The sequence below is a fragment of the Cinclus cinclus genome, chromosome 2 (assembly GCF_963662255.1).
Source record: "Cinclus cinclus chromosome 2, bCinCin1.1, whole genome shotgun sequence".
NCBI lineage: Eukaryota > Metazoa > Chordata > Aves > Passeriformes > Cinclidae > Cinclus > Cinclus cinclus.
Genome location: NC_085047.1, coordinates 18,632,101 through 18,645,553, shown reverse-complemented (window position 1 = coordinate 18,645,553; position 13,453 = coordinate 18,632,101). Strand labels below are relative to the sequence as shown.

General features: G+C 41.5%; 1 protein-coding gene across 1 annotated transcript in view; it reads left to right on the top strand.

Moving 5' to 3' along the window:
- The window catches only part of ALCAM (activated leukocyte cell adhesion molecule), a 38,640-nt gene that overhangs the window by 14,024 nt on the left and 11,163 nt on the right, over nt 1-13,453 (top strand). The window contains exons 6-7 of the mRNA XM_062512158.1: nt 6,162-6,289; nt 7,903-8,032. Coding sequence (XP_062368142.1) covers nt 6,162-6,289; nt 7,903-8,032 — 258 coding nt within the window. The remainder of the gene's footprint in view (nt 1-6,161; nt 6,290-7,902; nt 8,033-13,453) is intronic.

Sequence of the window (13,453 nt, the reverse complement as noted above, 5' to 3'; positions counted from 1 at the left end):
GGGTGTATCCTCTCTCCTTAGCTGGGGGGCGTTGGGCTCTAACTCTGGCATCTGTGACTCGCACTGGTGCTGTACTGACCTTCTTCATCTCCTCCCTCATCTCTCTCATCTCCTCTTTGAGTTCCCTAATCACGGCAGAGACCTGAGCCTGCATTGGGCCGTTCATTATACCCTCAAAATTCCTGAGCCTATTGGCAACAGAACCCACTGTCTCGTGGTTGGTGTCAGCATTAATGGCTGCAATGAATGTGGTGTATTGAGATGGCCCCAGGTGCGCCAGATTCCACAACATCTGCCCTGTGCACCTGACCTTGTCGGGGTCATTGTCATGTTGTCCACCCCTCCCAAAGAGTATCTCCAGTATTGCCACTTCTCTCAGCTGTTGGATCCCCTCCTCAGTGGTCTTCCAGTGCATTCTATGGTGGTGCTCCTGCATTCTCTCTCTATGGACAAACCTCTCTCTTACACTCATTAAAAGCCGCTCCCAGAGGGAAAGGGGGCCTGGTTCCCTTACGAATATGTGATCCACACCTGAGTCCTGGGTCAGGGGTCCCAAATTCCTTGCCTCAGTACCATCCAGCTGCACACCTGTACCCATAAGGTCCCAGACCCACAGTATCCACGTTGTAAAAGCCTCACGGCCCCTTCATACATCTTTACGCAGATTACGGAGACTCTCGTATGACAGGGACTCTGTGACGATCTCAACCTCTGGCTCCCCTGCTGGTTGTGAGGGCCCTGCTTTCTGGTCCTTATTATCCAGGTGCTTTGTTTTCACCTTAGACTTTCTAGTTTCCACAGGAGCAACTACTGCTGGCTGTGAGTTCCCTTGCAGTTCAACTGGAACCTGGTGAGATGTAACATCTGTGGGTTCCACTGCTGCACCATCAGGTTCTCCCTCTTTAAGGCAGGGGGAGAGTTTCTCAAGAGCTGGGGAAAGGTACTCCTTCAGCATTTGGCCTATCTCCTTCACTAGAAATCCCACCCACTCTGGATGGTTCCTTTCTGAGGTGAGCTCTGGGGCAGAATCAGGCTCAGGGGCAACATCCTTAACCTCTGGGGCAGAATCCTTAGTCTCTGTGGCAGGGGCAGGGTCAGGCTCTGGGGCAGAATCCTTAGTCTCTAGGGCAGAATCCTTAGTCTCTGGGGAAGAATCCTTAGTCTCTGGGGCAGGGGCAGGCTCTGGGGCAGAGTCCTTAGTCTCTGGGGCAGAGCCAGGCTCTGGGGCAGGGCCAGGCTCTGGGGCAGGATCCCTATTCCTTGGGGGACGTATCAGGGTTGTCATCCAAGTCAATCTCCCCTCATCTCGGAATGTTAAATAGAACAAGTTTACAAGGCCTATTAGCAATGTCAGCCACTGTATGACATCATTACTGCTTAGAAGAGATTTGAACCCCTCAAAAGCTGGTGGAGCAGACCCAAAAAACTGTGTAAGGGGTTGGGACAAAATTTTGCCTGGTGTCATATCCTCACAGTATGTACCATTATTAAAGTAGCCCCAAAAACATACAGTTAGAGTGTGATAGCTCCGAATCCATGTGCCCACCTTCCAGAGGAAGTTAAAAATCCATGAATTTCTCACGTTATCAGCCCACAAAAGGAACTGGATAATAGTTACAGCAGCCTGAGTTATAGGACCCATGTTCAAGTAAGGGATTGCAAATGGGAGAGATAAAGCTGTGGCCACATGGAGCCCAAACCACGGTAAGCTGGACAACATGATGCCACCGAAGACAAAACTGAGGTAACTCAAGAACTGTTATTCCTTTTTCACCCTTTTCTCTCAATGCCCTCGGGCCCCACGTTGGGTGGCCAAAATCTGTCCTGGTTTGAAGGACAGGTGTTTGCCAAGGAAAGCAGAAACTTCCCCTTGGACTGAAAGAAAATGTGATTCTTCCGATTATTATAATTTTGGAATTAAGAGAGCTCTCAGGCAAAGATATGGGGGTAGGAATAACAGTTCTTTACTAGTATATCTAACAAGACAAACAAGAACAACAACAGCTATGAAATTACCCACAAACAGAACAGTAACTCAGTCCCAGTGTTTTTTGGCTGCAGGCACCTTTTCCCTGAGCTGCAGTTCCCGGTGCTGGGGGCGGGCGGGTCCCGCAGAGCCGCAGGAGGGCTGGGGGTGATGGCAGCGCTGTCCCAGGAGGAGAGAGAGATGGAGAGAGAGCTCTCCTGTCACGGTGTGGGTCCCGGTGCTCAGTAGAGTGCTGGATGGTGGTAGTTCACAGCGAGAAGACAGCAGGGCAGGGTCCGATGGTGGTTTCCCGACGCTGGGATGGCGGAGATGGAGGAGAAGCGGCGATCGTCCTTCTCGTCCGAACTCCGCGGGGGAAATGGGGCCGAGGCCCAGCCTTCCACTTCCTCTTCTGGCTGTTTGAATCTCGCGGGGCTTGCTTCTTCCCTCCCGTCCCCTCCCCCTTGTCACCAGGGCCCAGTCAACAGGTATCTTAGCATGACAATGGGGAAAATTCCACAGAGGGAAAAAAAAAGAAAGAACTAACCCTCAACCGAATGACAACCAGCAGAACTAATGCAGAAGAAAACCTCTGGGACAGCTGTTATCCATGGAAGTACCATAGGCATTTCAAGCCTGCAGACACCTATGCCATCACTTTTTGGTTGTGCTTTATAAAGTTGGATACCAAATTTCCCTGTTGTTTTTTTTTTTTTTTTTTTTTTTTTTTTTTGTTTTGTTTTTTTTTTCTGTCATTTGTGGAGCCCCATGACCATGAATAACTCCTGCTGTGCATGGCAGATGTTCCCAGGAAAGAAACATAATGACCAGAAAGCATTTGTTGGTATCTCTTGGCAAGAGATGCTGTGCTGTCCTCATTTCCCCTCTGTTTCCATGCTTGAGCCACTTCACCTGTTGAGGGTGAGGCTGTTCCAGATTTCTGTGGTGCATGTGCTACATGCACTTGCAAGTAAGAGCTACCCACTGTGAAGGGAAAGGAAGGCTGCATGGCTCTGGGATGGTCACTGACCATGTGTAGTGTGCCCTCTGTATAAAGATTTAATGTTTGATAAACTAGATTTTCTAGTCATGGTCTAGTAACACACAATTTAATTAATTCTGGCAGTGTGCTGGTAATTGGCAAATACTGGGAGGCAGGCACAGTCTTCAGTACTGAAGAAGCTTCAGGTATGAACTTTGGCTTTAGAGTGTGGAGTTATCCAATTTTCTTTCTGGGTATTTTCACCTGCTTTAAGTTCAGTTCCTTACACTGCATAAATGCATTTCCAAATGAATTAGTGAAATTCTTCATTAATAGATGTCCAAGCTTCAAAGATGCATTTCATGACTGCTGTTAGTTGATGATAATGACCTGTCTGATTTGGGTTTGCTTTTTTAGTTTAGTTCAGTGTTCCTAATTAGTTTCTCAATAATTGTGATTTTTTTAATGAGTCAAATATAATGCAGATTTTAAAAATATCAGATTCCAGCTCTTTAAAGTCTTTCAGCCCTTTTTTTTTTATTTTTGATTGACTGTGATATTGTGATATACTATGATATTTTGCATCTCTAAAGCAATAGAACAAAATCATAGAGACCTTCCACTCATTTCTTGCAACTTATCCATTTCTCCTAAAGAAATGGGGAGAGCATGATTAAAATTATGCCTTCAAAAGATTTTTTAAAAGATATATCGATTCAGTCAGGATCTAAGAAATTTTTTATTGTTTGTTTTGTTTTTGTGTTTTTGTCTTTTGCATTGAGTTACTGCAGTCTTTAGTACTCAAGGGTTTAATAGCTAGTTTACATCCTGGAAGGAGCCAGCCACTGTAACCTAGTATGAGAAGAAGAGTGAATTAGCTCTTGGCTGTGTTGGATGTTACTTGGATTAGGATAATTTAGCTCAGCTAACAGCAGTTACATGCTTGGTTTTGTAGCTGCAAGCAAGGAAGCTACTGAAAGCAAGGAGTACTAGGAGAGAAGACTTGGAGCTGGACACTTAGATAGTATCTCAGATATTTAATTATCTGGGCTCCAGTTATATGGGATTCTGCTCAGCATTAATCAGTGTAAAAAGATCATGTTTGTCAGGCAGACTTTCCAGTCATGCCCTGTTGTGTGGTGTCTGTCTTGTTATGGATAAACTGCTTTACATAACAGATTAGAGTCAAAGACACTTCACACTCGAGCTGCTTCCAGCATTGGTGTTTTCCTCAAAATGTGGCTGGGGCAGCTCTGGGATAGCAGCATTCAGTTGCTAAATGGCTGCCTTTTGGTGCAGGCACCTGGGGTTTTGCTGTTGTAGAAGGCAGAATCTCAGATTTGCAAAAGCACCAAGTAAGATGGGCCGAGTCAGGCATGTGTGCCACTGAGAGGCAAGATGTGCCTTCACCAGGCTGCTCTTGTATCTTAGTGAAAGCAGGGGAGTACATTATTCACACCAAGCACCATTCTGCATGGCACTGGGCACCATCATCCTGTTCTCAGGCTGCATCTTCCTCAGAAGAATGACCTCTTCATCTTAGACAGCAGTTAAAGTAGTCTTCTGCTGTTTACTTCTGTATGTTCGGGGTTTTTTCCAAGTTTAGCAAATTAAATTAAAATGTGCTCCTGGTTGATTACAGTAGATAGAAGGGTAGGATATTCCTACAGAAAAGACTGGTGGTTTGCAAGAATGTAACTTTTGTTTAGCTGTGTATCCATTTTTAATCCAGTTCTGTTTATCTCTGTAGGGAAAAACCTGTTCTAAATTAAAGTCCTGAAGTCTTACTCTGAATTAATTCCTCTCGTTTCAGTCTTGAGACAAAACCTAAGCAATTCCAGGATATCTCTAGACATTCTTTATGATAACTTTATCTTAACATAAACTTGACAGAAGGAAAGACATTTTGCAGCAGCCCTTGAAACTGAGTTTTTTTTGGCCCAGCAGCTACCACGAGGGGCATGCATGTCATTCCTGGCCAGCTGTCTCTTGCATCTGTTGTATTCCATACCAGCAGTGACGCCGGTGATTCCTTTTTCCAGGCAGGCAAAGCTGTGCTTCATCTCTGCAGGTACTGAGGCAGAAGTTTTTTTGGCCGTGGACAGGAGCAGAGGCTCTGAAGGAGGGAAGCTGTGGCTGGCTGGAATCCAGCACCTGTCCTGCCCTGGGGAGGACTGAGCTGCTGGGCTGTGCTGGGGCTCTCAGTGCTGGAGAGGCCACGGAGAAATGCAGCTCCTGGTACTGAGAATTCCCACCTGCAAGAGGCAGACTTGATAAATGCCCTCAGGGCCGGGAGGGCTGTGGAGCACACGCTTCACTACACACACAGAATCCCCTGTCAGCCAGGGCTTTCTCTGCTGTGGAGATTTTTTTAGTGTCTAATAAGGTGCTCTGCTCTACCTTAATGCAAGACTGGCATCTTTGATGGAATTTTATTTATCCTTCGAAATTAAAATAGTAGGAGTTATCTGCCCATATGATTTTAATTGTGTTCATTTTACTTTGTTTTTTAAAAATTATATTTAGGCCTCTACTTAGAAATAATAGCATCTGCTACAGAATACTCTGCTTTAAAAAAATTATGAAAGTAAAATGTAAGTTATAGTTCAACTTCAGTGAACATGACAGAAGTATGTTACATTTACTGTTCTGTTGACTATGTTAAGGGTCCTATTATGTTCACCAGATTTATCTTTCTGAAAGCCTGTAGTGATCAGCATATAGAATAGGCTGAACGTAGGTGCTTAGTTCATATTTATTTCTTTTTAATGCCAGAAGGCTATTATCCAGTACTAATAATAATGGTGTTGAGAACTTCAGTTGTTTTTCTGATTGCTGCAGTCCTCCAAGCTGGAGGAATTTCACAGAGGACAAGTTAATCCCTCATAATGAAATCACACCATGAAATGGTTCATACTAATCAGGATTTCTTTAGCTTTAAAGCACATGATGTGGTTGTAATCATTGCTGCTTCAGTTACAGGTATTTTGGAGAAGAAAAATGAATTTTATGCCATATGACTTCTTCGCACCTAATTGGCAAAAATATAGAAAGTGTTATTAACTTCAAGTTCTCTTATAAAAAGATCCACACGTGCAAGTATTTTCAGCCGCAAGATGATAAAATTGCATTTTTGGGGCCATGAATAACGTATGCATAGTGTGGCTGTGTGGATTATGCTGAAGCTATTAAATATGTACATTATTTTCACAGACCCAACAGAGAAGGTGACTATTCAAGTGCTGCCACAAAGTAGTACCATTAAAGAGGGTGATAACATCACTCTGAAGTGCTCAGGAAATGGCAACCCTCCTCCACAGGAGTTCCTGTTTTACATTCCAGTAAGTCCTGCCTTGCTGTCACTGCCTAGTGAAATATTCTGTATAATTCCTTCCTGCAGACATTGCTACGTGTCAGTGTGTACGTTGTTTTGTAACAAATGAGAAAAGGAATTGGATGGACAAACACTGAAGATAGACATTGACTATTATATCATGCTCTGAGAATGCCTCACCTCAGTTGGCAAAATCCTTTTGAAAAACCTCTCCTCCAGCCTGCCCAAATTTTTCAGGAATTTAGACCTCTTGAAAATTACAAGGCTTAATTTCCCATCGTCAGGTATTTTAATAAACAGTTTTGATTACAGAAGTTTAGCATTTTGAAGAAAACCATCTCATCTGTTGTCATAACACAGATCCAGCAGTGAAAGTACAACAAATTGATTCAGTTATTTTTTTGGACTTTCACAGGTTAATCTTTATGCAATTTCTTTTCTTCAGATAATTAATTGTTTGATGGCATAACAACACAAAAAAATAATACAATACATATGACAGCACAGGAGAAGAGATCTGTAAAATGCATAAGACACACACTGAGAAAAATAAAGGACTTGTTACCATTAATCTTCTTAGTACTGGTGAAATCCACAGACAGATGTGGCTTTATATTCTGAGACTCCTGGTCTTTGTTCCCGTGTCCTGCTTCCCGCTCCTATTTTATATGCCCTATTTGTTGCTGCTGCAGCACTGAGCAGGGCTGCTCTTGCGAGAAGCCAAAAGAAGTGGTGTCCTTTCAGATGTTTCAAACCCAGCATGTCACCCTCTGAACATAATCGTCATCTACTCTGGACTCTGGCATGTTTGAATTGCTGGAGAGAGCAATGGGAGCTAGGAGCTGAAGTCCTTATCTCAGAACAGCCATTTAGATTCAGTGAATCATCCCAGAAACTCACTAAATGCCAGTGAAAAAGTGTCTGGTATCTCTCCATGCTCCACTATCACAGTGAGGGAGTTTAACACCCCAGTATGTCTTATCTTCGGGCTCCCTGCTACCTGATACTGGTCCTTTCTCTCAAGGAGAGCTGCAATGGGTGATCTGTTTGAAAGGCTCACAGGTATTATAAATCTCTTTCTGGATTCAGAGATAGGAATTAAGGTAACATTCTATGCTTATTTTAAAGCTGATCTAAGTCAGTAATCAGGGGGAAACTGGGGAACTGGAAAACCATAAAACATTTGCTGGCTAATTCGAAACACGAGTTCTTGTGCTGTTCAAAAATGTGCAGTGCAGTACAATTCAGTTTGTGATTTGTCCTAAACTGAATATACCGGAATCAGATTTAGAAATGCAATTTGTTTTGTTTTGATTTCTGCAATACTTATTAGTAGACTGTTTTTTTCTGCTAAACTTCCAGATTTTGTACTTTAACATCGTCTTAAAATTAGTTAATCATTCAATTAAAAGACTAAGCTCTTGATTGTAGCTGTTTTTTAAAATTATGTTATCATGCAGGAAGTAAATGTTAGTTTAACTAATTAATTGCACTTCAATGGTGCCGTGTCTATATGTACTTTGGAGTATTTCATCATCCCTAATATTTAAAAAGTCCTCAACAGAAATTAGTGTGTTTAGCAGGCCCATGTACAGTAAATGTCTTGTTTTCCACCCACAGGGAGAAACAGAAGGTATAAGAAGCTCAGATACTTACGTAATGACAGATGTGAGACGAAATGCAACAGGAGAATACAGGTGCTCTCTGACTGACAAAAGCATGATGGACTCAACCACCATCACTGTGCACTGTAAGTCATTGCATTTTACACTCCTAGGTGGGATACAAACTGATCTTGGACCTCCTGGGATGGTTTCTCTGCTTTGTGTAGTGCAGTTAACTACAGGTGAAGCGTTGGTTCGAAGGAGTACCTGTTCATTTCTGTTTGTTCTAATCTGTTTGAAAATCGTGACTTTCTCAATTCATTGGCTAGATAGTTTCACTTAGTTCACTTCATGTAACTTTGGATAGTATATGGCTATATTACACTGTCACATATGGTGAGAATTCTGTTATTTTATCTTTTGCTAATGGAACATGCATAGGGCAAATTGCTCTCTTCCAGCTGTGCCTTAGAATGTCATCACACAAACATGGAAGCTGATCCACAGGGATATCACTGAAAGTCATTCTTCATAGTCAAGTTTCCATTCCCTTAATGAGGTTAATGTGTAAGGAGTCTAGAAGAGAAACTTAGGAAGTCATTATGTTCATTATGTAAGAAAAGTTGGTTTGTTTTTTTCTTTACTTTTCCCAGGATTGTGAGAGCTACAGAGCTCAGTAAATTTTCTTTAGCTGGACACTATTTAGTCACACTATCAGCAACTTCAAAAGCAGCCGTTGAACTGGTTGAACCATTGAAGCAATAGTTGCTTCTAATCTCTTTATGCAGAAGACAAAAGCAGGAACTCTCTCTAACTCTGCTGTACTGTTACAGGTTGTGAAATAAGACTCAAGGCAGGGGTAGTGGTTTTCCCCTAAAAACACTGATGGTCTGTAGTCTTCACAGTAGCATCAACAGTTGATAGGTTCAGAGGCATCTGAAGGATAATGAATTTTAAAGGCTTCCACTGTAGTTATACTTTGCATGAAAACAACCTTCATGTTTCTATACTTGGTTTTGAATTTCTTTTTTCTTGGGAGAGGTACAATACATGCACAATATATCTGTACATAATTAATTACATAATTATCTGTACATGATTAATATTTTACCTTTAATAAGATCATCCGTTGTTACCCTGTTTACTCACCCACTTGTTCTGTTTGCCAAGAGCTGGGCATGTGAAAAGGCTGAAAAGGGCCCTGTGCTACTACCTCTTAATGCTGGATAGCAGAGGTAGCTTTCCTCTGGTATAACCAACCCTTTAATTTTTCTCCAAGTGAATTGCATGTCTACTTGTACTTTTATAAATAATTACTCTAAAAAATGGCTTCCTCAGCTCCAAGTTATTTTTAACAATCCAGTTTTCCTGTCTCTTCTATTTTGTCTGCACATTCAAAGAGCTTTACTGTGCCAGGGAAAAGTAATTTCTAGACATGAGTCTTCCCACTGCTGGCAGCTAATGCAGCTACTCAGAACTCAGAGCTGCACTCCAGTACCCTACTGCTTTACTTTAATCAGGATTCATTTTGTTTTGGTTCATTTTTTTCCCCCCAAAACACCTCTGTACCTCTATTTGCAATAGAGCTCTCTTTTTTTTTTTCTTCTTTTTTTTTTGTTTTGTTTTGTTTTGATTTGTTTTATTTTGTTAAATGAGGTACAGTGGGCTGGAAAAAAAATCTGTAAATCCTGAATGAATGTCCAGAGCATGCCCTATCTTTAAGGTACTTTAGTGACTTCAGTGTCTTGTCTGGTGCTGGTCTAAAGCATTTCTGCTGCATGTAGTTTGTTCTTCAGATAATACTTAGTAATGCCTATCAAATCCTACTTTTTCTCCCTCTTTTGCTTTATTGTTCACCTTTTATATGGATGAATATTCTTCTCTGTGCTGTTACACTAAAAAAATCCCTTGATTAGGGTCAGGAGTTTTAATTTTCTTCACATCCAATCTCAGCATTTTAGGTTTTTTATTTTCTTTTTAAAAAACCCAACTGCTAACACAACAAAAAGGAGACATTATAATAATATTAATTTAAATTTGGGAAACTATTTATAGTAATTTGTTAAATTTCAACTGTGGTGCATTTTCCTGAACCAATTCTATTGAGCATTATAATGACGCTGATTTCTTGCAGTGTCTAGGTAGGGAAAGCTTCTTGCTGTTAAAAATAAAAAACATTATCATGCCATAATCCTCAAATATTTTTGTGGGGAATACCAAGCTCCCCTTTTCCAAGTTGTTTGTAAATTATGAGATTTACAGAAACTGAAAGTTGACATTAAAGCACCTGATTTACCCATGATGCTTAGGGAAATTATTTATGAAGGAAGTTGAGGGGGGATGAAAGATTCCCTGCCTTATCCACGGAACATATAGGACAAACTGTACAACCTGAGCTCTTGCCCTCCAGAGCTGGATCTGTGCAACCAGGTGCCAGTTTAAAGTCTAGCTGAACTGAGGGCTTGTGCTTGGCATGATTTGTCCCTCTACAGAGGGAGCAGCAGAACAGGATTACTGTTGTGGGTTTGGGGTTTTTTACACTAGGCTGTAAATTCTCTGCCAGCTCTGTTCCTTCAGTGAGTTTGCCCAGGGTCAGATGAGAAAAACTGGCAGGGAGGGGACCAGGGCCAAAGCTTTTTACAACCATTTACAGAGATGTAGAAACGCACCCCGAGTGAGGCAAGGAAAGCGCCCAGCAGTAGAGGACAGGTTTATCTTCCTTCAGCTATAAAGAAACAACTCTTTCAACCCACAGTGCCCCTTCATTATCTGTTGCTATGGGGATTTGAGCAGCTTGGTGTAGTGTCGGAGTTCCTGGCCATGGCAGGGGGTTTGGAAGTAGATGATCTTTTAGGTCTCTTCCTGCCCAAACATTCTGTAATGTTTTCTGCACATGAAACCTAGTGTGGAGTAAGTAGGTCTGTGGAACTTTATCTTTATGATGCTTTCCTTTCTGCTAAAATATGTTCTACAAACCATCCAGTAAATTAAAGGTCTTAGTAGTATAACATTTGTATTTCTCTACAGATAAAAATATTTTTATAGCCTTGTCTTGACTTTTCTCATCTTTCGGTAAAGCCATTGAAAATACAGAGGAAATCACCTTTTGAATGTTGCATGGAAAAATCTGTTCTTAAGATAGTAGGAATGGTTTCCAATTGTCTGCTGGTTTATTTATGGAGCTCAGAGAGCAAACAAGTGCCTGCATATTTTTTCCCAATTGTAACACAGTATTCCATCAGAGGCCTCCTTTAAATGCTGAGAGTCTGTCCTAGATGTGCCATAGAATCCAAACTGAAATGTGTGCTCCAGTCTTCCCCACATTAATTCCATACCTCCCTCACATAATGTGGTGATACGTGCAGAATGCACTGTTTGTCTCTTTCTTGCCATACTTGGTATGCAAAGACAGCACTGAAATCAATGCAAGACTTCAAATGAGACTACATTAAGAGCTAGCATCTATTGAAAATGGTGCCTGATGAGGAGCTTGTTTCTGAAGAACATTTCAAAGCCAAACGTGAAATGTACAGAAAATTCACACAGGAAAGCTTTTACTTTCAATGGAGAGAAAAATTTAATTTTGACAGTCTTCTATATGCAAGAAATGTTTTCTCCTCATACTTCTATACCAAAGAGAGATTATTTACTAAGTAGAGAGGAAAAGGTAACATCACATTTCTTTGTGGACCCTACAGATAAACTTGGCAGAAAATTAAACTAAATCAAGTGGCTCATGTAGAGCTCTAGAGAGGTTCCTATGTTAAATTATGTCTTGCCTCATAAGCCATATAAATACTGCTCTGAGTTACTTAGCTCATCTCATACACTATACATTTTGCAGAACTGCTATAGCAACCAAAACCACAGGGTGATTGTAGGAGGGGTTGTAGTCCCAGTTACACCACACAGAGGGGACAGCAGGGCACAGTCAGACCACCCTGGGAGAAGATTGGGCTGAAGGATTGCTCTGGGCTCAGCGTCAGTCTTGCCTGAGATGAAGGCAAAAACTTCTATGAATTTTTGCTTCCTATGGCAAACATGAGAGGAATGCCTTCTGAATGGCCTTTGGTGATCTCTTGGGTTTGAGGTGCTATCTTTCTTCAAAGAGCAAAAGGTTTAAGTACGTGTAGAAGGAAATTCTTGAGCAGAAAAAAAAAAATCTTAGCTTTTTCTTCAACCTCCCTCTGCCCTTGTAGAATGTGTTTAAGGGTAACACAAAGCAAGAAGAAATACAACCCATGTACCATCCAAATCTATATGCTGCTCACTGGAGGAATCTTGTTATTTTATTTCTTTTTTTTTTTTCTGGAAGCCACAGGAGAATAGCTGGGTTCCATTTACTGTTTTCAGGAGGGAGGATGGGAAATCCCCAAGGAATACAGAAACAAAATGCCATATTATCTCATCAAGATTTTTGACTCATTCACAGATGAAAGTAGAGTTCTTGTGACCTCTCAGAAAAGACACAGATGCTGCAGACCACTACTACAGGCTGAAACCTAGTTGTTCCCTGAAGTTCTACCTTTAATTAAATGGTATTCCCAGGACAACCACTGAATGAAGCCAGTAGTGAAGTTCACTGTTTTGTTAAGGAAAACTCACTTTCCTCTACTTTGATTTTTGTCTCAAGCTTTTTTTAAGCCTCTGCTTAAAAGCCAAAATGAGGCTTTGCAGTCCTTTTCCATTAAGTTCTGTGTTTGAGATGGAGTCACGTGTGCTTTCGACTGCATGTGTTTGTGTGTGCGCACACATCTGTGATAGTCATTCAACCTGAACAGTGGTAGTGCCTGTGACAGTCAGGCAACTTGGCTTACAAGCAAGGCACTGTCAGAGGGGAAGCAAAACAGAGATTGGCAAACTCTGGTTTTTTTCCACTGTAGGATTAAAATTTAGAAAAATGACCAGCCCACAAAATCCTTATACTAAGAAAAATCCAAAGCAGTGTTTCCTGGTGTCTCTGTTACTGGCTCTCACCCTGCCTTCTGTCAAACACAGCTGTCTCTGCAATTTCCCTGCAGCTTAAATATGTCAGGCAGAGCTTGGAATCTTCTTTGAGGTACACAGAAGTGGTGTTTTAAGTTACAAATGAGAACAAATAAAGGTCTTCATGTGCACTTCCCCAACCCTGTAATTTAGACTTCTCACCACTTCAGTCAGTATCATGTCTCATGACATCCTGCTTGACCTTCTTCATCCCCTTCAGCTACCGAGGATAAAAATCCTGTAGTTTTATCACACAAAAGAAAGTTACTCCTTGACCTGCCTTTTACCTACACAATTACTATTTAGGTTAACCTATCCCCACCTGCACTAGTCCTCCCCTGAAGATGCATTTCTACCTGGCCCCTGGTAAGCTACCCTCAGCATTCTGTGCTTCCCTTTCCAAGGTGCACATACTGTTGTGTGAAGTACTTCTTCAGCTTCTTGTGCCTGCTCTGTCATTCTTCCAGCAGAACAAGGTGAAAAAATGTATCCATTTGTCTACTGATTAGTGAGGTTTTGCTTTTCCTTTTTAGCCTATAATTACAGCAAAAATATGAATGTTCTGCAATGCCTGTTTTAGA